This window comes from Littorina saxatilis, linkage group LG12 (genome assembly GCF_037325665.1).
Source record: "Littorina saxatilis isolate snail1 linkage group LG12, US_GU_Lsax_2.0, whole genome shotgun sequence".
Taxonomy (NCBI): Eukaryota; Metazoa; Mollusca; class Gastropoda; order Littorinimorpha; family Littorinidae; genus Littorina; species Littorina saxatilis.
Genome location: NC_090256.1, coordinates 48,156,005 through 48,181,543, shown reverse-complemented (window position 1 = coordinate 48,181,543; position 25,539 = coordinate 48,156,005). Strand labels below are relative to the sequence as shown.

The window sequence follows — 25,539 nt, the reverse complement described above, 5'->3', positions numbered from 1 at the left end:
ACAGTGTGAAATTGTACATAGTTCTAGTAACACAATGATGGTTACAAAACATGTGTTCAAAAGTGGAACTTTTTATTTTAGAGAGTATCTGAGTGCAAAATCTCACAGTTACGGTCACAGTAATACAGCTGTATTATTCTTGATGGTGTGCATGTCACAGTTTTCAAAATAAATGAAGCCACTGTGGACAACCGCGCCATCATGAAGTTATAGAACTGTGTTCTGTATTAACAAAGACACCACCAAATTACACCCAAAGCGTCATCAAATTAGCCGGAACGGAGATCAAGGGCTACACCAAAGAGGAGCGATGTCCAGGGTCTGTCACGGGATACGAATCACACACGTCAGTGGTCAGACAACGTCACGTGATACAAATTACACACTTCAGTGGTCAGACAACGGCCATGAATGAACCATTGAACCGAGCCCCGATGTTACGCATAGGATGCTTAGGTAATGAGCAGATAACGCGTTCCAGCGAACATCAGTGAATAGAAGGAAGCCCTTCATGATAACGTATTGGAAACAATTTGCTGGTGAGCTTTATAGTCGCGCTCACAAGTCAACAGCTGGTTGAGGAAGCGCAACGATTGTGGAATTGGTAATCAAAGAACGGACGAGTTCCCTTCTGTCCATGGCTGAAAACGAGTTTAGGGGTGACTTTGTTGTATGGAACATTTCTTCTTTTGTGTCCTCTTTTTCCTTCTTGCTCGAGGAATTTTTATTTTTTATTATTTTTATTAACGAAATTCGTTTGTCCTCTTGTTGCATTATATCACACTAACTATTTTGATTCAACAAGCACTGCTTTTAAGCGGCTAAACGAAGTTCGTACAATGCTTAGGCCAGAATAGGGTGTAGAAGACGCTTGAAGAAGCCAAAGTGTTGGAACGTGTTGTGTGTGTGTTGGGGGGGGGGGGGAGGGGGGGTTACTGTCAATGCGGTCTTCTGTGAGAATACGAACACCCAAGATCTGCACTCATTCCTCATTCTGAATGTACAATGGCCGTACACCAGTTGATTTAGTCTTTTCCTTTCTAATTTTCGGCGCAAATTCACACTTCAACGCTAGGAGATTCCAGACAGTTTATGTATCAGGAAAACCATTAACTTAACCAGATTGAACGATTGTCCTCAGAATCGCTCCAGGAGCGAAGACGCCTGTAAAACCACGGAATGATTTAAAGGCACGGGCCTTCCCTTAAAAGTGATACGGCTCACCATCTCCGATCTGGCCGGGATTTCACGTGGAATTAGAGGGTCCTTTGACTTGGAAACAAACCAACAGTCAACAACATGACTGCATCCTTTGCAGTGGGAACACTTTTTTTTTTAAATGATCCAGCTGATCGACACAGGTCAGGTGTCACTTGCAAAATTAATTCAACACATAAGTCCCATTCTGCACAGTGTAGTGAACAGCTAGGCTGTGGATTTTTGGCATGTGTTTATGTTGAAGGTTGCTGTTATCCCGTGTAAAAGTCCCGTGGTGAACATGGTCGCTTACACAACTAAAAAGGACTGCTCCTTTAAAACCGAGGAATGATTTAAAGGATGGAAGTACAGAGAAGTAGACAAAGCGGGACACGAGTCTGTCTGGAACTAAGGGAAGCGATTTCATTTGGTCTCCCCCTTCACTCACAACTTACGTCAACTATTGCAGAGGTTACGGAGAAAACGGCCGAATACTCAGTACGGAACCGAGATAATGATGACGTCATTTTCTCGTCTGGAGCTGCCGTACTATGCTACCAATTTGTCCTCCGGACGAGGGGGGCCCGGGTAACATAGGTGGTAAAGCACTGGACTTGTGATGGTTGGCCTAGTGGTAAGGCGTCCGCCCCGTGAGCGGGAGGTCGTGGGTTCGAACCCCGGCCGGGTCATACCTAAGACTTTAAAATTGGCAATCTAGTGGCTGCTCCGCCGGGCGTCTGGCATTATGGGGTTAGTGCTAGGACTGGTTGGTCCGGTGTCAGAATAATGTGACTGGGTGAGACATGAAGCCTGTGCTGCGACTTCTGTCTTGTGTGTGGCGCACGTTATATGTCAAAGCAGCACCGCCCTGATATGGCCCTTCGTGGTCGGCTGGGCGTCAAGCAAACAAACAAACAAACAAACTGGACTTGTGATCCTGGGGTCGCGGGTTCGAATCCGGGCCGGGACGGACACGGGTTAAGTTCAACTTTACGTGTAGACCCAGAGAGACGGTAGCCATGTCCACAGTGGCACAGAAAAGACCTCAGTCATTCTGCCATTAGTGCTGATGGGTGATACCACCTAAACACGCATACACTTGTCTATCGCATCTTTAAGTCGGGGTAGAACCCGGGAACGTGATGGCTTTGCCGTGAGTGGGTAAAACCTGAATTTCTCTTGTCCCCCGGACGACTGTTGAATGAGAGGCTGAATGGGTGTTACACCGGCAGTCTCAAACGAGAAACATGACGCCTTTTTTCTTTGTCTCGGTTCGGACTATGAGTATTCGATCGTTCTCCCCACAACCTGACTACTTACTGTCTGTTATCGAACTGCCCTGGTAGTAATGCGTCTCAGCGAGATTGGGCGCTTTTCCTACTAATCCATTTAGCGGCGCCTTTCTTTGTCTCTTTCTTCGATTGGTTTGCGCTTGAGCGGATAACTTTCGACTCCGTCCTGTCAGGCGATTATCCTGAATGCAGAAAGGAGACATAATCTTGTGGTCTTCTTCGGTTAGCAGCTTTGCATAACGTTGTCACCTTTAACAACTCTGCATTATCTTGTCTGTCACCTTTATGCTTTTTTATTTGGAAAACGGGATTGTTTTAATCGGACTTCTGACAGCAGCTGTATATTGATCAACTTGTGGAATTCGTTAGGCTCACCGCAACATAATTAGGGGAAAGGCTCCTAATATGGACCGGCTCCTAATATGGACCACCTCCTGTTCTGACAAACTAACGGCGCTAGAGCGCTCAAAACAATTTCATTCGCTGTATTCACCCTCTCTGGATAACTTGCACATGTCAAAACAGTTGCAGAAACACAAACCTCAAAACCGTTAGTTTTTTTTCTCTTTTTTCACTTTTGGCAGCGTTCACTCTAAATTTGCCGCCTAAAACGGACTCGTTTCTGTCCACAGCCAAAGCTTTTATCACACAAAAATTGCTATATATATATGACAGCTAAGACGGTATTTGTTACATTTTAGCAGTGTTGACAGCGAGTTTCTCCTGCAGATAAAAAATAATAGCAACATCTCAAAGTATGTGCGAGTCCCCTAATATGGACCACCTTCAACAAATCGAAGAAAATAAAAGCTAAAGGCTATTTTCATTAATTCATTAAGAAGCTTGCTGGAAATAACCTATAACTAGCCCTCGAGATTTAAAAAAAAAATAACAAAAAGTCTTCTTTTCGTGGAAGTTGATAATTTCACTTATTTTCACTCTGTTTTTGATAAGCTTCTTTAGTTTCCTGGTGTGCTTCAAATAATGCTCTCATCGACCCGAAACAGATAAATCTAAAGCATATTTTAATTAGTCTGACTTGTACACTAAGTTGTATCATGTTATTTTGAAGTATAGGGGGCTTTTTACAGTGATTCGTGAAGGCCGCTTGACTGGTCCATATTAGGCGCCCAGGCTCCTAATATGGACCATTTGTGATTTTTTTCTGTATTTAATTTTTGCTGAATGTCTATCAAAGCTATTTCACTCTAATTAGTCCTAACGGTTAACCTAAGAGAGAAGGACTACCAAACACAAAATGAAACTTCTTCGCAAGAAAACAAGCTAGTTATCAGCATGAAACAAAAAGTGGTCCATATTAGGAGCCCTTCCCCTACACAAATTGAAATATGTCGGAAAAGTTTAAGAAATAAATAGCATGATAAATGAAGAGAAAATAATGGACTATGAGCGAAACTAAAGACTAAGAACCCCCTCCCATACACTTACTCAAACGTGTGTGTGTGTGTGTGTGTGTGTGTGTTTCTCTCTCTCTCTCTCTCTCTCTCTCTCTCTCTCTCTCTCTCTCTCTCTCTCTCTCCTCCCCCCTCCGTGTGCGGGAATCAATTTCCCATACCGTTTCATTCGCATGTTTGTCAGTGAATTGATGATTATTTTCTTGTGTTTGCAGGACTTGGACTCGAGTGAGACAGGGACGGTTCGAAGGCGTGCCAAGACCATCGTTACACCCAGAATGGCCATGGAGAGCTTCCGCCTCTCCTTCCTAAATGATGGTGAGTTCACATCCACACACACACACACACGCACGCAAATACACATGCGCACGCACGCACACACATACACACACATAGTCCACAAGTGTGCGCGCCCACTTATACAAACGCGTTTATGCACGCACATACGTATTTCTCTCTCTCTCTCTCTCTCTCTCTCTCTCTCTCTCTCTCTCTCTCTCTCTCTCTCTCTCTCTCTCTCTCTCTCTCTCTCTCTCTCTCTCTCTCTCTCTCTCTCCAGGCGCCTATTGCCTATAAGGAAACAAATCATTGTCTTGTCTTCTCGGTCTCTCTTTCCCTCTCTCTCTCTCTTTCTCTCTCTCTCTTTCTCTCTCTCTCTCTCTCTCTCTCTCTCTCTCTCTCTCTCTCGCTCTCTCTCGCTCTCTCTCTCTCTGTCTCTGTCTCTCTCTCGCTCTCTCTCGCTCTCTCTCTCTGTCTCTGTCTCTCTCTCTCTCTCTCTCTCTCTCTCGCTCTCTCTCGCTCTCTCTCTCTGTCTCTGTCTCGCTCTCTCTTTCTGTCTCTGTCTCTCTCTCTCTTTCTCTCTCTCTCTCTTTTTATGTCATACCCGTGAAACTCGGTTTCAAATGAAGAAAAGGAACGTTCGTCTATGTATGGTAAATGTTTTTAGAGTATATTCCGATTCACCAATTATATGATGAAAACAGAAGACAAGAAAAATTGCGTCCCTGAAAAAGAACGACAAAGCCTTTACCTTCAATGAAGCAATACCAACAACAAAAATGCCAGTGTTCTTCAAGTTCGCTTGAAAATGAGTGGAACAGGTGTGTTAGCTCTTATATATATAGCAAGCAGGTTCAATAAAGTCATACACCCGAAAGCTAGCTGACGGTTGCGCTCATTGCCATAGGTGTGGTGGGATGGCGAACCCTTGGCTTTTGCAACCATGGCTGATTTGTGTGATTGCTGATATATTGCATTGTGTTTACGGGATATTTTCATTTCATGCTTCTATTGTTCTCTGTATGATTTATTCTTGTCGCACAATTTTTATCTCTCGATGATGGGCGTTAACACAGCTCTGTAGGCTATAGAATTAAGTTGGGTGTAAAGCACATTTTTTCGAGGTTAGTGACCGTTTAAGAGCAGTGTCCTTCCCGTGAAAACGGTTCGACTCAGCGCCTCAAGCTCTGCAACGGCTTTTATGTTGGATTTGTTTGTTTGTTTGTTTGTTTGCTTAACGCCCAGCCGACCACGAAGGGCCATATCAGGGCGGTGCTGCTTTGACATATAACGTGCGCCACACACAAGACAGAAGTCGCAGCACAGGCTTCATGTCTCACCCAGTCACATTATTCTGACACCGGACCAACCAGTCCTAGCACTAACCCCATAATGCCAGACGCCAGGCGGAGCAGCCACTAGATTGCCAATTTTAAAGTCTTAGGTATGACACGGCCGGGGTTCGAACCCACGACCTCCCGATCACGGGGCGGACGCCTTACCACTAGGCCAACCGTGCCGGTTTTTATGTTGGATAAGACCACCCTCTTGGACACATGCCAACAAATCAACATCATAACTGCTCTCTCTCTCTCTCTCTCTCTCTCTCTCTCTCTCTCTCTCTCTCTCTCTCTCTCTCTCTCTCTCTCTCTCTCTCTCTCTCTCTCTCTCTCTCTCTCTCTCTCTCTCCAGGCGCCTATGGCCTATAAGGAAACAAATCAGACACAGATTGATCTTTGGTGAATTAATTTGGACACTACTGCCTTTAAAAATCATTTCTTTCAAAAAAAAACATTCTGCACAGAAATCATCGAGAAGAATGAATGGTAGACTATCCTATGTAAAAGCCTAGCCGGATCTGTGATGGTGACCCGAAATCGTTTACGCAGGAAGGATCTTTCATTTATGAACAGAGAAGCATGATCAGCGTGTGCTCATGGGGCCTTGGTGACCTTGCTATGCAAACCTCTTAAAACGTTGCTCGTGAATTATCCCCCGTGATCATCAATAACATGTCCCTGAAGATCGTACGGTTGTCTCTCAGTTTACGCCTCGGAGAAGTCGTAAATGTGCCAGATGCGCACCAGACAGAATTGAAAGTTGCTGGCTGGATCTATTCGTGTCCTCTGCAGCGTAAACAGACTTCAGGAAATGGGCGGCTGTAAAGAGAGAGAGGGAGAGAGAGAGAGGGGGAGAGAGAGACAGACAGACAGACAGACAGACAGACAGACAAGTACAAAGACAGAGACAGATACACAGACAGACAGACAAAGGCCTTCTGGTTACAGTGCAACATGATAATAACGTGAACACGGTTTAATACACATGTACGATGAATAGGCCAAGTCTACAGAAGAGAGAAGGAATAGATAGAAGCATCTTTGAGACAGTACAGGCGCTTCTGCTCTAGCTTCGCAACGTAAGTTTCAAACCCGCAGCCAACATGATTGTTGTTTCTAAAAAAAAGCCATTCATTTGTTTTCTTTGTCGTGATAACCTTTCATTACTTTATCTAAGCGAAAACATCCTGAACCAAACTCCAAGGAAGATGTTCCCATTGTTTACTAACAAGGAATCTGGTTATCTTGTCTCGACGCTCACAACGTTGACGTGGATATGCATTTCCTTGCACCACAAAACACACGCATAGAACTGACTTTGACAATACTTTCTGTCCCCTGTTTTTATGGGGTTTGTTCTCTCGACGCTTCCATCCCCCCCCCCCCCCTCACCCCCACCCCACCCCACCCCACCCCTCCTCTCCTTTGCGGAGAGATGTGTGTATCAATCTGTCTGGACTCCGACGAGCGTGTAGCGGCAAAGGCGACATCGGCGGTGTCTGCCGGCTGTGACCATGAATGCGGCCTGGTCGGTAATGACGTTCTTTAGGCCTTCGATCCGATTCGCCCGGGCTGGGCAGCCAAGTTCCATCCACTTCTTCCATCTCACTTCTCAACATTCGGCACACACAACACGAAAAGGAGGGGTATGGTTGAGTGAAGGTTGAGATTGGGGAGGGGGTTAGTGGGAGATTGGCTTTGGGGGTAGGGTTAGTTAGGATAGGGTTATGGATGGGTTGTGGATAAAGGGTTCGGGGCGGGTGGGGGAGGAGGGGGGGATGTATGGTCATGGGGTTTGGATTAGCAAGAGGAGACAACCAGTTTGAGGTTTTACTGCTTGCCTCTCATTCCCCACAGCACAAAAGGGGGAAGTGGAGGGGTGTGGCTAGCGGGGGGAATAGGGGGTTAGGAGATGTGCTGGGAGGAGGGGGGGATGGGATAATGGAGATAGGGTTAAGACTCATCATCATGATGGTAAAATGTAATTGACGGCGGGGGGTAGGGAGGGTTTGGATAGCCAGAGACTACGAAATGAAATCGGGGGAGGGGGGGGGGGGCGATGGGTGTTTTTGAGGGGGGGGGGGGGGATGAAGCTTGAGATGAGCTAGAATGGGCAGCCATGGTTTAGGTTCACCATGTACATGATGATGGGTGGAAGTTTCTGCACAAGCGATGACTGGCTGGGGTGGGGGGGGGGGGAGGTGGGGATGGAGAGTGGTGGGGGTGAGCCGGAGGGGACAGGCAATTTCCAATTCCTGTCATTGAAAATAGCACGATTCAAGGGGGGTGGAGTGTGGTGACTCGGAGGGGAGACTGTTGGGACGAGCTGTAAGCGAAGAGGGATGGTGGTTATGAGGGGGGTGGGGGGGGGGTTGGAAGGGAGGGGCGGCCTGAGGGCCCCAATATTGATTTAATGCTGTCTGCGGCTTTTGAATCGCATTGCCTACAGCCCGCGACAGTTCAGCAAAGAGTCTGTGCCAATCTGACCCTCGTATCCCGATCATTCCCTTTCCTTTTTCTGACACTTCTTCTTCACAGCAGCAGCTCCTCCCTCGTTCACGGCTCTGATATGTACGTGATGGAGAGTTGTGAAGAAGGGAGAGGGAGGGGGGGGGGTTAGTTTGAGATCGTCCAGCCCAAAATCGATTTTCATTTAGAAAGCGAAGTTCTGACTGGGGCAAGTGTACTTTGACTGTCACTTTGATGCTTAGATTAGTCTTCCCGCGCTTAATGTGCCACTCGTGTGCCGGTGTCACGATTTCATCTTTCGCCTGTGTACATATTTCCCCCTCGACATATACTCAAGACTGAAATGTTGTTTCCTGGTAAAATTAAGAAGTGAAATTATTTATGGACGAAAAGCATGTCAGTTTCTTGCATGTGAAGAAAATTGGTGGTAAAATTTAATAGATTTCACCCCCAAAATCGATTTCTTCGAAAACGTGTACTGAGTGGTTACGCTCCTTGAGTAAGAAGGAAAACATTTTAGGATGAATCAAATTTCTAAGTTCAATAAAACAAATTGGTTGGACAAATTTGGCCCCATGAATGTAAGGTACACAAGGTCGCTCATCAGTACTATCGAAGGGTGGTTTTTTTGTCCAGTGTACTGGATCAACGAGGCCGAAAAGCGAAATACGGCGAAAGATGAAAACGTCACACCGGTTTAAGAAAAATAAAGGACGGAAAAGAAAAGGCCTGCGTAAAAGGCCCACTCCGCCTCGTGAAAACAGTTCGCCTCACTGTCTCATATCTGGCCAGGCTTTTACATGGGATAAGACCATCCCTCCACTTGGTCACATACCAAAAATGAACAGCCTGGTTGCTCTCTGCACAGTGGTATTATTTTGATGAAGTACTAGTAAGTAGTCAGGGCCCGGCTTCGACCGGGGAAATAGCAAAGCCCTTTGTAATTTATTCCAAGAACCTTCACACAGGAGTTTTCTGAATAATTCAATATCAAATTCAATACCTTCCTGGTTGATTTTAATGTCTTCAAGTATTATCCTAATAAGAGGAATAGAGAGTATCTAACTGCGAACTGTTTTTGCGTGTTATGGTCACAATCAGCACAAGATCAGTCAACGGTGTTTGTTTGTTTTTCCGATTGAATGCGATATTGATCGATAATCAACGTCTACGCTATTGCCGATCAACTCAAATAATTGTATTTATTAAATTAAACAACAACAACAACAACAACAACAGCAGAAAAGACCCCACTCTCCTGTTGCGATCTAGCTTTTGCAGAGTGTCTCTTCATCGCCTCTTTAAATCTACCATCGTTTTAAATAAGGACTACCCCCCGCGGGTTAGGGGGAAGAATTTACCCGATGCTCCCCAGCATGTCGTAAGAGGCGACTAACGGATTATGTTTCTCCTTTTACCCTTGTTAAGTGTTTCTTGTATAGAATATAGTCAATGTTTGTAAAGATTTTAGTCAAGCAGTATGTAAGAAATGTTAAGTCCTTTGTACTGGAAACTTGCATTCTCCCAGTAAGGTAATATATTGTACTACGTTGCAAGCCCCTGGAGCAATTTTTTTATTAGTGCTTTTGTGAACAAGAAACAATTAACAAGTGGCTCTATCCCATCTCCCCCCCCCCCCTTTCCCCGTCGCGATATAACCTTCGTGGTTGAAAACGACGTTAAACACCAAATAAAGAAAGAAAGAAAGTTTATTAGGACTCTCTCCCTTTTGCAGAGTGTCTCTTCATCGCCTCTATAAATCTACCATCGTTTTATTAGGACTCTCTCCCTTTTAAGAACCCATGTTGACATATTGTTTGGTGGTCTTGAAAAGGGTACACCACTGTGGCTAAGGTAAGACACTTGTAGACACCTTGTCAGGTGTAGTTGGCAGCAGTCTACGAGTCTTCGCTACAGGTGCCAAGTCCCCCCCTGACACCTCCTACCCCTACTGGTTTCTTTGTCTGCCCGCCTTGTTGATGATACTCGGAGAGCAGGCACAATCTGGGTGTGCAAGGTGTGGGAGGTATTTTGGAGAACTTGGGCATGACACCGATTGTTTTACTTTAGGGGCAAATGGGGGGCGGGTGGAGGGGGACTGCTACTGTTGTTGCTGTTGCAAAGGTAAGACACCCCCTCCTCCGCACAATCCTGATACCGAAGTAGCGTAGATGCTATTGTCGAGGAGCAGAAACAATCGGGGTATGCATTGTGGGGGAGTGTTTTTAATTGTTGGTTTTTTTTTAGAACTTTGATATGACACCGAATGTTTACCTTGCGGGGTGGGTTTGAGGAGCTGCCGCTGTTGCTGTTGCTGTTCCGCCTCCTCCTCCTCTTCCTCCTCTTTCCGTTACACAGGTAGACACCACCGCCCCCGCTAAATCCTGAAACCGAAGGAGCGCAGGCGGGGAGCAGAACAATCAGTAATATGCAATGTGGGGGAGGTGTTTTGGAGAACTCTTGCATGCCACCTATTGTTTGATGCTTTACCTTGTGATGCAAGTAGACACTGCTTCCTCCGCACTGTGCTGTCGGATAGTGAGGCAAACATGCACGGCCTGGTTTGAGCTCGGATGAGAGTGTTGAGCTGTTTCTTTGTCTTCCTGCTCTGAAGAATATGAGACTGAAGTTACTTTTCTTGCATGGGGGTTAGGCTCGCTCTCTCTCTCTCTCTCTCTCTCTCTCTCTCTCTCTCTCTCTCTCTCTCTCTCTCTCTCTCTCTCTCTCTCTCTCTCTCTCTTTCTCTCTCTCCCTCTCTCTCTCTCTCTCTCTCTCTCTCTCTCTCTGTCTCTCTCTCTCTATCTATCTCTCTCTCATTGTGTTGCATTCTGTACAATGTATTTCTGTATTTTATATGATTGAATTTATATTTGTAATGTGCGTCTGTCTTTATGTGTTGTATAAAGGACAGGTTGGAAGAATAGGCTTTGCCTAAAACCTTTATCCTTTTGTAATAAAGTTCTGAGTCTGAGTCTCTCTCTCTCTCTCTGATTTGGTTGAACATTGTCCCTTTGCTTTTGTTCATCGCATTGCTATGAGCTTGAGGACTAACAATTACAAATTAATACCCCCAACTCCACTCATCCAAATTCGACATGCACATGTACCGCGAGCATTATTTAAAACTGTCATGGCACACGTCCAAAAGTGCCGGAGCTGTTTGTGGCCAGCGTGCCAAAAGCAACCATTGGTAATGGATCAGACTTCTCGGGTCGACAGGTCATTGAAATTTGGCATCGGATGCTGGAATTCATGTAGTGACCCTCCACCATCACCACCCCACCCCCACCCCTCCATGTGCTACACCTACCATTTATTTAATGAGTGCGGGAGGGTCAGTGATTCCTTGATGTACGTTCGTGTTTTGGGCTCTTTTATTTGTGTATCCATTTGCAGAGGAAATGGCGCAGAAAATGAGCAGCCGATTGGGGGTGGGGGGTGATTCATTAGAGGTCCTTTCGTTTTTGTACTTTTTTGTTTGTGCATTTATCTTTACATGAGCTGTTTCGGAAGATGAGCAACCAATTCTGGTCCTATTTTTCGGGATGAGGATTGGTGGTGGGGGGGGGGGAGTACAAGGGATAGTTAGTGTCCGTAAGTTATTGTGCTCTTTTGTACATGCATTCATTTGTAAGGGAACTAGCCCAGAAAAGAAACTGATAATGGGCTTTTCCAAGGGGGTAGGGGGGGGGGGGATGCGCCGTAGGCACTTTCTGACACTGACTGATTAGGGTGGTTGTGTTTGATAAGGGTGGTTGTGTTCTTTTTCTCGTTGTTCTCGTACTTCTCGTTCTTCGTCTTCCTGTTGTTGTTCTTGTTGCTGATTATATTTGGTCCTCGGCTTTATTGTTTACATGCTCGCTCATATGAGCCATGAGATCGGTCTTCCTCGTGTCTTGTGGCCGGAAAGTCTAGAAGTTCTCTGCTTTTACAAGCTTTTGTTTATAGAGCTATTCTTTGGGTAACAGTGTTGTTTTGTTGCTGTTCTTGACTTAATCCACTCAGATTTCGGTTATGTGTAGATGTTAAATGTGTTTGTGTCATTGTATGGTCGTGTTGTTCGGGGAAAGTTCCCAGACAGACAGACAGAGAGCGGAATGGGGGGGGGGTGTAGGGGGGGGGGGGTGATAGAAAAAGATAATAGAGCCACTAAGCTGACAAGTACCAAGTACCCAGAAAAAAGCTAGAATAGCTGCAAGAGAGGGGGGAGTTAATGGTGATTAACCTTGTCGGGTAGAAGAAAAAGTACAGAAAATAAAGAAAAGAAAGAAATGTTACTTTTCCGCCGTGTCAGAGCATTTTTCCTCCCGTTTCTTGATGGCCTTGCCCCAATATGACCTGCTAGCAACAAACCCAGGCAGGCAATAAGCGTGAACATTCCGGCCGCAAAAACGAAAAATAACGAACTTGTTTTGGGAGCAACACACATGATGGATGGGAGAAGCAAAACGGTTATGGGGTTGAAGAGATGAGGGAGGAGGTAGGGGGGGGGGGTGTAGGGGGGAGAAAAGAGATGAGAGAAAATATATTCTTTTGCTAGCGTAGCAGTAGAATATCTTTTGTAAGATATAATAGCTCCATGGAGAGGAGTGGGGAGGGGAGGGGGAAGAGTTATGGCTCAGAAAGCTTATTTTTCATTTTCCATTTTCCACGCGTCCATGCTATCGACACCAAACCACAACTTCCGTTTCCTCTGAACGTGCTGGCTGAGAAGAAGAACAGTGGACCCCCCCCCCCCCCTCACCCCCCCTCCCCCGAACCCACTCCAAGACTTCCCCTCTTTTGAGACCTTACTTTCTTATGGTTCTTATTCACAACCTCAGTCACTTTCTCGCCATTTCACACTGACTCCCTTCTTTTGAAGACTTGATGTTTTCTTTTTTGGTAAGGTCTAAGAGGGGGGTTTCACTGTATCTGAAAGTTACAGACAAGCTGGGGATGTCGTGGCTGTGTACTACATGGCTCCAGCCACTGATAGCGAGAGTGTTTTGCGGGAGTCATCGATACTGCGTTATCACGCTTGTTTCCTTTCATCCTTGGCAGTCGTTCTTGCCTTGCTTACGATAGTCATGATTCGTGATGCCTTGCTTTCATGTCTGTTTGCTCATCGTGTTCTTTCATGTCTGTTGGGATTATCATAATGCTTACGTCTGCGTATTTGCAAGCATACCACCGCTACCGTCCTCACCTCACTCCCCCCCCCACCCCCCCCCCCCCTCTCCTCGCTTCTCCCTTTTTTTCAAAGGATTTGAAAAAGGAAAACAAGAACAACAAATCAAAACGGCATTGCTTCCGGCACCAATCTATCTTACTTCAAAATTATGAACACACACGCACGCATACACACACACGCACACGCACGCACACATGTACTCGCACGCGCGCGCTCACGCACAGACGCACACACACATGCACTCACACACACACACAAGCACAAGATGACAAGGAAAGACAACCCTCTCCAAGGAACAGTTCCGAGTACTTTTGTCTTAATAATGAGTAGCATTCATGGCAAACAACTCTCCCATTGAGAGTTGAGCGAGCTCACGTGCTGTGCTGTGAGAAAGGTGCAAGGACAGCTGTTTTTGCTGCTTCCGTTAATAAAAGTTACACCTTTGTATCTTTTCCTGCGTAGGAGTTAAAACTCTCTTCATTGTAAATCATTTGAAAATGACAGAAATACAAATCAGAAAATGAATAGTACAGTCTGAGTGCTGAGCGTAGCACAAGCTCAAAGTCTTCCAGTGTCAAATGGGGATCAAGGAACTGGGCAGGTATTGTGGGGATTTTTTGTTCTTTGGCACAATAAGTCGAAAGATACATAACTTTCGGAAGTTTAGGCACTCTCCCTAGCGAAAAAATTCAAAGATTTATTTTTGTCGGCACAATTGCCAAAATGGACTTCACTTTCGGAAGTAAAGGCCGTATCAAGCGTCACCATTCCACCACCGTCAGACAGTTTTAACTTTTCAGTCTATGCCTGCCGACGCCATCCAATATCCCTGCAGGAACAGCCGTTCAACTTTGGTCTCAGGCCACATGCAGTAGATGCAGTAAATGCAGTGCGAACCCACAGCGATGCTAAACACATCAACTTCAGGGGTACTCCGACAAGAAAAGAAGAAAAGAAAAACCTCCCCACTGTAGGACCCAACAGAATAAGTTTGCCAAAAATGAAAACGACCTTCGCGCTTAAGCAAAAAACCAATTCTCTTGGAACGTTGAATAACACTAGAACTGACAATAATTGCTTACATATAGTACATGGTTGTTTTGTCTCACTCACCACTAGCACACGCTCGCACATGCACACACAAATACACGCACACGCTCGCAAACATCTCAGTGTAACAAGAGAATTTCAACTACATGTACAGTACACAAACAAAACTCATGAGAAAAAAAACACCGTGAAATCTGAAATAATTGCAGCTGCTTACACAAACAAGAAAGAATCCTCGAGAGAACTGTTGCGGACACAGGTCCCTGCGTTCCAAGGTAGAGTGCACTGTTGTTCTCTAGACTTAATTCCAAACTTCATGGAGAGCTGTGGTGTAGAGATTAGCACTTTGCGTGGAGTTGTAACTTCAGTGATTAGGTGGTACATTGTTGGGCTTTTTAGAGAGACGAAGGGGGGTAGGTTCAGGGGGTTTGGATTGGGTGGCTGTTGAGAGCAACGAGTGGCTGAGTGCGGTTGGAAGTAGCTGTTTTTCATCAATTTGATATTATTTATTTTGCGGGGGGCGGGGTTTAATCAGTGCCGAGTTGTATGTTAGCTGATTGTGGTTGTAAGTCGATGATTATCAGCAGATTTGTTGTATTTCATCAGCATCACAATTTATACTGGAAAAAAGTAGCACACATGGTAAACACTATTAAGTGTTTACCATCAGTGCTGCTTTTGCTAGTAGAATCACATAGTATTTCACCCAGTGTTCACAACTGGTTTCAAAGTGAAAGTAACTTCAGTTTACAGTGCTCTTTCAATGTAATTTTTGCTTGCCGGATTGTGCATGTTCTCTCTCTCTCTCTCTCTCTCTCTCTCTCTCTCTCTCTCTCTCTCTCTCTCTCTCTCTCTCTCTCTCTCTCTCTCTCTCTCTCTCTCTCTCTCCCTCTCTCTCTCTCTCTCTCTCTCTCTCTCTCTCTCTCTCTCTCTCTCTCTCTCTCTCTCTCTCTCTCTCTAGTGGCATTGCATGGCACCGTTTCCGACAGAATCGATAAATCTGCTCAAATTCCAAACATCCTTCACTCTCCTCCGTGGACATCTTGTTTTGATTAAAACCTTAACATTCCTTCCTCGTTTTGCTTCGAGCAAATCTCTCTCTCTCTCTCCCCCCCCCCCCCCCCCCCCCCCCCACCACCACCACCACCACACCCTCAGGTTTCGGAGATTTTCATCCCCTCGTCTTCCGCGGTCTGTTTGAAGAGATTTCTCAAGGAAACCCTCCTCCTCTTTCGCTTTCTCACACACGTCATCTGTGGTGGAATTTGTGGTCGTTTTAAAAAAATGTTCTTTAATAAGCAAAAACGCTGGGTTCATGCTCAGAGCATCACGCTGAATTTCTCTCCAGATTTAATTTAGAAACTGGTTCGTTAGATTATATCCAGGCGCGAATCAATTTCAGATCTTGGCTTCTTTATTATGAATCTGTTTTGAAATCGACGTGAAATCATATTAAGGTGTTTTTTTTCTTCTGCTTCGTTTGCTGTGCGGACTTTTGTGGAAAGGGGCCTACTTTCAGGGCTGGGAATGACGTTTTTCTTGGTCTTTTTTCTATGTCCTTCAAAACACACTCTCTCTCTCGCTCTCTCTCTCTCTCTCTCTCTCTCTCTCTCTCTCTCTCTCTCTCTCTCTCTCTCTCTCCCTCCCTCAACCTGCCCCCCCTCCAGTCCAGCTGTGTGTGTGTGTGTGTGTGTGTGTGTGTGTGTGTGTGTGTGTGTGTGTTACATGCGTTCAAGATGGTATGTTGTTTTCAATTACCTTCTTCTTCTTCTTGTTCTTTGTTCATGGGCTTTAGACTCCCATGTTCACTCATGTTTTTAGCACGAGTGGATTTTTACGTGTATGACCGTTTTTACCCCGCCATTCAGGCAGCATGCGCCGATTTCGGGGGAGGCATGCTGGGTATTTTCGTGTTTCGATAACCCACCGAAATCTGACATGGATTACAGGATCATTTCCGTGCGCACTTGGTCTTGTGCTTGTGTGTACACACGAAGGGGGTTAAGTCACTAGCTGGACTGCACATAAGTTGACCTGGGAGATCGGAAAAATCTCCACACTTAACCCACCAGGCGGATTCGTCTTACCACCACGCCACTGCGCCCGTCGTTTTCAATTACCAACGAGCTACACATGACGAGGCGGCTCAACAACAAAAAAATGTAGATGAGCCTCCGTCGTTAACATTGCACTAATCAACAAACCAAAACAACATTATTCCAGAATGTGATGTGTCCGTAAAACACTCAGGGTTAATCAAAACACCTTTAACTTTTGCCTACTTTCAGATCAGGACATCAACTTTGACGCAATCCTGGGCGAACTGACAGAGCTCGAGACACAGCTGACAACAACGCAGAGCGAGCTCTCGCAATCCTTGGGCGAACCCGGGGGCGGCGACGGGGGGAGTGCCCCCTACGGGGGACATACCCCCCGATACGGAGCGGAGGGGGGCAGCGACACTATACAGGCCGAGCTAGACGCACTCGCCGCGGAGATCACGCTCGGCCTGAGCTACAAGAAGACCAACGGTCACCTACTTGTACCGGGTAAGTTGTTTTGACGTCATTGAGCGATGACGTCATTGTGACGATGTCGTACTCCGTTTTGTGTGTGTGTGTGTGTGTTGGGGGGGGGGGGGGTGGTTGTTTCTCCTTTAGGGTTTAATCTCTTATTTCCTTCTCCGTATCGGTAACATGTTTTTATTGTTTATTTCTTCTTTACAAGATGTTGATTGCTCGTATTGTTCTTTTTCACTGATCCCTATTCCGAGCGTTTGTTCAGTATTTGTTTTCAAAAGCTAATATTTTGAGAGTCGAATCATACCAAAATTCGTCTCTCTCAGTCTTTTTTCTGGTTTTTATTTTTCAAGAACAGGGTTTTCCGTCTCTTCTTCATCGTCTCACAGAGTTTACACCAACCTCTGGAAAATATCATTTATGGTTTCATAAGCTTATTTGAAGCCAGCATATGGGGGCTCCTGACGAGTTTGCCTATATTTCCTGACTCAGCTGAATTGGTCTTTTCTGACCCCTCCGTAACTGGGGTCTGAACTCGATTGCAATGGCGTCTGTGCCTGCGTAACACGGACCACTGGCCGCTAAGCAATCATCTGTGTAAAAAGACACGTAACACACGTGAACACGCACAGACCGAGAGACAGACAGACATAACACACACATACTCGCAGGCACGTACAGAAGCACACACACACATATACACACGCACGCATGCACGAACACACACAAGAACACACACACACACACGCACAAACACACACACACACACACACACACACACACACACTAAAACACACACACACACTAACACACACACACCCACACTAACACACACACACCCACACACATTCATTCCGTTATGGCTTCTCTTCCTGAATTTTCAAATTAGGCAATTTTGTCTCAAAGGCTACGCCAGTGCGTCTGGGTGAATGTGAAGTTACCGACTGGTTGGTATGCATGAACTGCGGCTTTTCCCCGGGATCGTAACACAAATAAGTACAACAATGAGAAACAGCTGCTAGCATGGCGTTTCTTCACTCGCGTTTGCTCTTTAGTTCTTTTCTTTTTCTTTCGTTTTTCGAAAGTTATAGAACATGCGTAAAAACAGACGTCGGCTTTCTCTCCTTATTGATTTTGGCTCCGGTTTGCAGTGATTCGATTTTGTGTTGTTTCCTTAACGACTTTGGCCGGAATTTCTCTTGTGTAAAGGCCGAGCTTGTCTCCCTTTTCTGTGGTAAAATGATAGTTTGTCTGGTTTGTCTATGCTTCCGCCCACTCTTTTTAGGCTATCATTATTTTCTTTTTGTAAAGTCCTTTCCTGTTTGTTGGTTTTTCATCCTCCTTTGTCTCGTATGTGCGTGATTTAGTGGTTGCTGTTTTGTTGTCGTTCTTTGTTTTGTGTGTTTGTGTGTGTGTGTGTGTTTTGTGTTTTTCTGTTTTGTTTTTGCTGTTGTTTTTTCTTATTAGTGTCCATTTCTCTCCGTTTAATGATTTGTATGAAATGGTCGTGAAGTTCAGAGAAAACCCGCGAGAGAGAGAGAGAGAGAGAGAGAGAGAGAGAGAGAGAGAGAGAGAGAGAGAGAGAGAGAGACACACACACACACACACACACACACACACACACACACACACACACACACACACACACACACACACACACACACACACACACAGACAGACAGACAGACAGAGAGAGAGAGAGTATTTGGATGTGTTTGGATGATGTGTATCATTATTTGTCTGTCTGTCTGTCATTTTTGACCGTCTATATCTATGTTCTGACTTCTTGTGAATGTGTGTGCAAAAATATGTATCGTTATGATGATGTTTAATGTACGAGTAGGTTCATGCTTCGATTTCCTTCCATGGAATTTCGCCCTGTCGATAAGGACAGTCGCAAAGCACCGAAGTGTCAAACGTGTGTCTGGTTGTCTATCCCATCTACACGCTTCCTTCCCCCAACTTTCAGCCTGAAATCTAACCGTATGTCTCTTTTCTTTCGTGTGCAGTGACCTCCGAACAAATCAGCGATGCCGTGGAGACGGACTCTGCATTTTCTGACAATGCTTCTCTACCATCCTCCGAATCTTTCACGTCCATGGCCACCGTGTCTTCGTCGGCTGAAACCACGTCTTCGTCCTCTGGCGAGACCTGCAGTATGACCAGCGCCATCTCGGCCACCACCGTTATGAATGAGGTCAGTCAATTGGAGTTTGTGGTTATGGTGGTGTTTGGGGGGTATTTGGATAGTACGTCATTCTCCACACAAATCGATCTGGAGGGTACCACTTCAAATGTCCGATTTGAAACTAATGTGATTGTTTCAAAACACCTGCCCTCTCCTCTCTTTTTTTCAGCACGGTTCGCATACTGAGCAAATAGTATGACTTAATTAGAATTCGACGCCATGTAATAGGAGTGTTCCGGAAAATAGAAAGTCTTGGAGAAAGGGTTGTGGATGTATTAACTTCCTGGCTCAAACCCCAGCCAACAAACTGTCCAACAAAACTTGAAATCTCAAACCTTCTACCTGTGAACTTTTCCTTTGCGCTCTACCCCTTTAACGGGTTTCAAGCTTGAGCAAGCCCCCCGCAGGTTAGGGGGAGTGCCATATTGGTTGGGACGAAAAAGAATGTACCCGATGCTCCCCAGCATGTCGTAAGAGGCGACTAACGGATTTTGTTTCTCCTTTTACCCTTGTTAAGTGTTTCTTGTATAGAATAAAGTCAATGTTTGTAAAGATGTTAGTCAAGCAGTATGTAAGAAATGTTAAGTCCTTTGTACTGGAAACTTGCATTTAATATCATATTCTTACTCCGAATCACATTAGCATTGAGTCACCTGAGATGCTTATCACTGAAAAACGCTTACCCGGCTAAAGAATTTAAAGGGAAGCAACCCCATCACCAAAACGAAAGTGAAAGTAGCTTTGGTAATGGGCCAGTACACCGGGAGTTACCTCCCATACGGGTGTATGCCACGTCACTTCCTCTAGGAACACGTGCCTATTATCATACGTCTTTTTCACCTCGGAGAGGACGGTTCACTTTTTGACGCTCTGTGGCTGACCTTGTGTGTTTGAGTGACACCCGCCGGCCACGTTACCCAGCTTGTCTGCTCGCCTTGCCTACAGTTTGGTGAGCTCGTTCCCGTTTGTTGTTGGTTGTTTGCGCTGTTTCGTTACTGTACGTTGTCCGTTTTTTACGGACTTGTGTGTCAGTGACTTGCGTGTTTCGCCATTTTGTTGTGTGAGTTAGTTAGCTAACTCGTGTGACTTTGCTAGTAGCTCTGCGTGCCCTCTTTCTGTTTGGGCAAGTGTAGCTTTAGTATTTTGTTGACGCGTAAGCGTGTGTGTTTACTGTGTTTTCAGTCGTTTTGACTTACGTTTCAGTAAATCTTTTTACTTTGCCACGTGTTGTTGACGTTTGTGTCAGTGTCTTGCGTGTCGCCATTTTGTTGTGTGAGTTAGTTTTCTAGCTCGTGTGACTTTGTTTGTAGCTCTCCGTGCCTCTGCTTGTGGGGCAAGTTTAGCTATAGTATTTTGTTAACGCATTAGTGCGTGTGTTTACTGAATTTTCCAGTCGTTTAGACTTATGTTTCAGTAAATTTTTTTTTTTTTTTTTTTTTTTTTTTTTTTTTCGCGTTGCCACGTGTTGTTGTCAACATGTCTGATTCAGACAAGCGCCGTGGCAAGTCGGACCCCAAGGGGAAAATTAAGGCTAAGTCTTCCTCTTCCAAAGCAACGTTACTTGTTACAGACCAAGAGCGTAACACTTTGTTGGCTGTACCAATTTCGGCGCCTAGCGCTGTTACTACTTCTGCTTCTTTTGCGGCGCCTAGCGCTACTGTTACTTCTGCACCTGTCTCTACATCGGAGACTTCGTCTTCTTTGTTAGCACCTGGACAAGGTGCGTTGGTTTCCTCTCTGTTAAAGTCACTGGTTCCAGAAATCCGCAGCTTGGTGCAGGCAGAATTTCAGCGTTCCGTCGCCAGCAGTTCGGCGTTTCCGGCATCTGGCAGTGACGTCCGGGCATTGGCTTCCGTGTCTTTGTCCTCCACTTCCGGCTTGGAGCAGCGTCCTCCCTCTTCAGCGTCGGTTGGTAAGCAGAGCTGGTCCGATAGCCCTCGTGAGGCGCCTGGACGTTCTCCTTCGGGGGACAGCTCTTTCGCATCGGGTCACGACCGATACCTTGCTGATCTTTCATTTCCGGCGATAACCTACGAGGCCCCGGACTTGTTCGAACAGCGGCGGCAGTCGGTTTCGACTGCCGCATTTCCGGCACTTGCCGGAAGTGATGATCCGTCCGCTCCGGCACGCTACGGCGGTCGCGGCAGGATGGAGTATTCACTGACTTCCGGTCCTTCCGGATCGCGAAGTCAACCAGTGCAGTCTTCACTTCCGCATTTTGCGGTTCCGTTGACTACACTTCCGGTTTCGGCCGGAAACGCTTCTTCCTCTTCTGGTGGTTCCTTCCGGATACCAGATAGTGGATTACAGCGTGCGCCTTCCGGCTTTCAAGCGCCTAGGCTTGAGCAGGCATCACTCCACTCAGTCGGGGGAGTGACGTCAGCTCATCCAGCTCCGGTTTTTGCGGATGGTCGTCCTGCTTACCCTTTACCTTCACAGGGTTTTGGGCGGCAGGATGACGTTAGTGCTCAGGCTTTTCCGGTTTCCGGTTTGCCAGGGCATGCTTCTGCTTCCGGAACTGGTGACTTCGGTCATGGTTCCACGTGTGACTATTCTGATGCTCCATCAGTGGTCAGCGAGGAGTCGCGGGGCGTGTTTCCGTCGAAGCTCAAGTCTGTTCTTGACGTCGCGGCGGAAGTAACGTCTCGTTATTTTCCTGAAGGGGTGGTGGCTGCGGACTCTTCCGCATCATTCGTTCCTTCTGCCATGGCGGACTTCCGGCCGGCACAGGAGGATGTTTCTTCCTTCCGGTTCGCCGAGTCTCCGTCAGTGGCTTACCAACTTTCGCATTCACTGGTTCGTCCAGCACATGCGGGGAGTGGTATTCGGCCAGTGCCTGTTCCGTTACTGCTTCCTTTTGGTCCAGTTCCGGAATCAGCTCAGCAGTGGGTGGCTTCAGCTGCCCAAGCCTCTTCCTTCGTGCCTACGGCCAATAGGAAGCTTGGCATGCCCAATCAGAGCCAGAATTGGCTGGCGTCTTTTGCACTCCCTAGGGCTACCCTTCCGGTTTCCCGGGAATTGCTGCCTCTTCTGACTAAACCGATCAAGCGTGATTCGGTTTTGCCGGTTTCCGAGGCTTCCCTCCTCTCTGCTGAGGAGGTTGGACGTCGGCAGATCGAACTGTCCTCCATTGCGGAGACTCTCGTTCGGGCTCTGTCTCGGGCATTGACCGATTCGCTAGTTCCTTTCACTCTCAGTGAAGAACAGAATGCGGACGATGTCTCTGCGCTTTTGACCGCATTGGCCAAGGTCAATGAGGAACAATTGCGTCTTTCCTCCCTGCAGTACACCCAAGCGGTACTCTGCAGGAGGGATCTCTTCCTCTCGCAGTCCCAATTCACGGAGCTGGCTACTAGGGAGACCTTGAGAGTCTCCCCGGTCTCAGAGGAGTCTCTCTTCTGTCCGCTGGCACTGGATGCCAGACAGAAGGAGATTCAGTCAAACAAGGACAGTCAGTTCCTTGACTACACTCTGAAGGGGGTGAAACAGTCTCAGCCTTCTAAACAGAAGCAGGCTCAGACATCGTCTAACCCCAAGCCAGCTCAGAAGCGGCAGGCTTCGCCGGCCGCTCGTGGTGGGAAGAAGAGGACGGCATCGGGGAGGGGGCGTGGCGGCTCTGGAAGTAAGCCACACCCCCAATGAAGCGCTCCCGATCTCACCTCCCTCCCGCCCTCCACCTTGGTGATGGCGGGAGGCCCCTCCCGGGCACTTTCTCGTTGGATGTCGGTAGTAGACAGCCAATGGATTGTGGGAGTGGTGAGTTCGGGCTTCCGTCTACTCTGGCGGGAGGAAAAGGCGCCTCTTACCCGAGTGCCTCCGCGGTTCAAGCCCCCCTTCTCGCAGGAAGCACGTTCCGTCTTGCAGTCGGAAATTGCCTCCCTGGAGCAGAAGGGCGCGGTGGAGAGAGTTCGGGTCCACAGCTCCCTGGGATTTTACGGGCGTCTGGTCGCTGTTCCCAAAGCATCAGGAGGATGGCGTCCCGTGTTGGATTTATCTCTCCTCAATACTTTCTTGAGGGAGATAAAATTCAAGATGGAGACGCCAGCCTCTGTCCGAGACTCTCTCCGCCCAGGAGACTGGGTGACCTCGATCGATCTCACGGACGCATACTTTCACATTCTTATGCATCCGACCGACCGGAAATGGCTTCGTTTCCGGTGGGGAGATCAGATCTACCAGTTTCGCGCACTCCCTTTCGGGCTGTCTCTCGCACCGTGGATTTTCACCATGGTGGTGAGACAGGTCTGTGCACTGGTGAGGTCCCAGGGTATCCGTCTGCGGGCTTATCTGGACGACTGGCTCATCATGAACCAGTCCCAGAGCGGCTGTTCGCAGGATACCCTGACGGTTCTTCGAGAATCCAACTGGTTGGGGTTCTCGATCAACCGGGTAAAGTCGGAGCTGACCCCGTCACAGACATTCACTTATCTGGGGATGTCTTTCGACACGGTCGCTTGGACTGTCCAGCCTTCTCCGAGAAGGGTGGACAAGCTCCAAGCTCAGATTCGCTCCACTTTACCTCTCCTGATGGCTTCCATCCGCTCGCTCGCCTCCATCTTGGGGCAGATGGAGTCTATGGCTCTTCTGGTTTCACTGGGCCGGGTCCACAAATGTCCGCTTCAGTTCGCGCTGAAGCCGTTTGTGGACTCTCCTCTGGTGGACTGGGACGCCCTCATCCCTTTGCAGGGATGGTTCCAGTCTGCGACCCTTCCGTGGTTGCACACGGAGTGGGTCTGCAGAGGTGTTCCGATCGTCGTGCCCCTCCCCGACCTGGACCTCTTTACAGATGCGTCCAGGGAGGGTTGGGGGGCACATACAGATCTTCAGACTCCTCCCTTTCCGTTACTCAGCCGAGTAATCCGGAAAGCGGAGATGGAGGAGCCGGCCCTTCTTCTTCTGGTCGCTCCTCTGTGGCCGTCGCAGGTCTGGTTTCCAGATCTTCTTCGGCTTGCCCAAGGGCCCCCCATTCCTCTCGCACTCGTGCGAGGGGAACTAGTGCAGCCCCGAACAGGCATTCCACACGAGGAGCCCAGTCTTCTGAAGCTTCACGTGTGGAAGTTGTTCGGGACTCGCTGAAGCGCTCTGGGGCGTCGTCTTTGACTCTGGACTTGGTGGCTCGCTCGCATAGAGCGTCCACCTCTTCAGTTTATGCTTCCCACTGGAAGGCATGGACTGCCTGGTGTTCAGCTAGAGGGGTGAGTTCGGTGGCTCCGCGCTCTATTCAGGTCGCTAACCACCTCTCTTTCATGTCTTCACAGGGCGCCTCAGTCTCCTCGTTGAGGGTCCGGCGCTCCGCTATCTCGGCGACTCTTCAGCAGATTGGTCGTTCTGTTCGAGTCGGGGGCGTTATAGCTGCAGTCATTAAAGGGGCTGCTCTTAAGGAAGCTAAAGCTCGTTTGCCCGCTCCCAAGTGGGACTTGTTTTTAATCCTGGAATTCCTTCGTTCTGCGGATTTTGAGCCTTTAAGCGAGGCCAGTCTGTTCAATGTCACTCGCAAAGCGCTGTTTCTCCTTTTGTTGGCTACGGCCCGACGGGGTAGCGAGGTCCACGCCCTGTCGGGTCAGCCTGGAGATATCTCCTTTGAGCCGGACGGTTCCGCATCTTTGCGTTTCCGGCCTGATTTCCTGGCCAAGAATCAGTCTCCGGGGCAGGCCTCTCCGCTGGTTAGAGTTAAGGCTCTGACCAGCGCGTTGGCCCCGGGTGACCCCGATTCGGTCAATTGCCCTGTGAGGGCACTTCGTCTGTACTTAGCCCGGACTCAGCCGATTCGGTCTAGTTCTCAGAAGTTGTTGTTTATCTCTCTCCTTACTAGGCGCGAGAAAGATTTGTCGAAGGTAACGTTGGCCCGGTGGGTGTCCTCGCTCATCAAGCAGGCTTATGAGTGGAGGCGCACAAAGAGGGGGGGGGTTATGCCCTCCTTGCCACTTGACTCGGCCCGAGCCCATGAGACGAGGGCGTGGGCATCCTCTCTGGCAGTTCTGCGCTCCAGACGTCTAGAGGAGGTGCTGACAACTGCGTATTGGCGTTCCGAAGATGTTTTCATAAACTTTTATCTTCGGGACGTCACAGCTCTTCGACAGGATGGCTCCAGAGGCCTTCCAGCGCTCATAGCAGCAGGCCAGTTCCTGTCCAGAACTTGATGGTGAGTTTTGATTCATTTCTAGCCCACCGCCTTGTTGATGTTATCTGCTAATGTGATTCGGAGTAAGAATATGATATTAAATGGAAAATTTCCTAAATAAATTATCATTTAATTAATATACTTACCCGAATCACATACTGTATTCCCTCCCACCTGCCCCGCTTATGGTTTTAAGATTTTTTAAAGCCGTATGATAATAGGCACGTGTTCCTAGAGGAAGTGACGTGGCATACACCCGTATGGGAGGTAACTCCCGGTGTACTGGCCCATTACCAAAGCTACTTTCACTTTCGTTTTGGTGATGGGGTTGCTTCCCTTTAAATTCTTTAGCCGGGTAAGCGTTTTTTCAGTGATAAGCATCTCAGGTGACTCAATGCTAATGTGATTCGGGTAAGTATATTAATTAAATGAAAATTTATTTAGGAAATTTTCCATTCTCCCAGTAAGGTCATATATTGTACTACGTTGCAAGCCC

At 47.3% G+C, this 25,539-nt stretch overlaps 1 protein-coding gene across 1 annotated transcript in view; it reads left to right on the top strand.

The window, feature by feature from the left end:
- Nucleotides 1–4,124: 4,124 nt before the first annotated feature.
- Nucleotides 4,125–25,539, top strand: part of LOC138982105 (ras-associated and pleckstrin homology domains-containing protein 1-like) — a 59,968-nt gene continuing 38,553 nt past the window's right edge. The window contains exons 1-3 of the mRNA XM_070355328.1: nt 4,125–4,222; nt 16,504–16,764; nt 18,744–18,931. Of these exons, the coding sequence (XP_070211429.1) occupies nt 4,183–4,222; nt 16,504–16,764; nt 18,744–18,931 (489 nt within the window). The 5' untranslated portion in view covers nt 4,125–4,182. The remainder of the gene's footprint in view (nt 4,223–16,503; nt 16,765–18,743; nt 18,932–25,539) is intronic.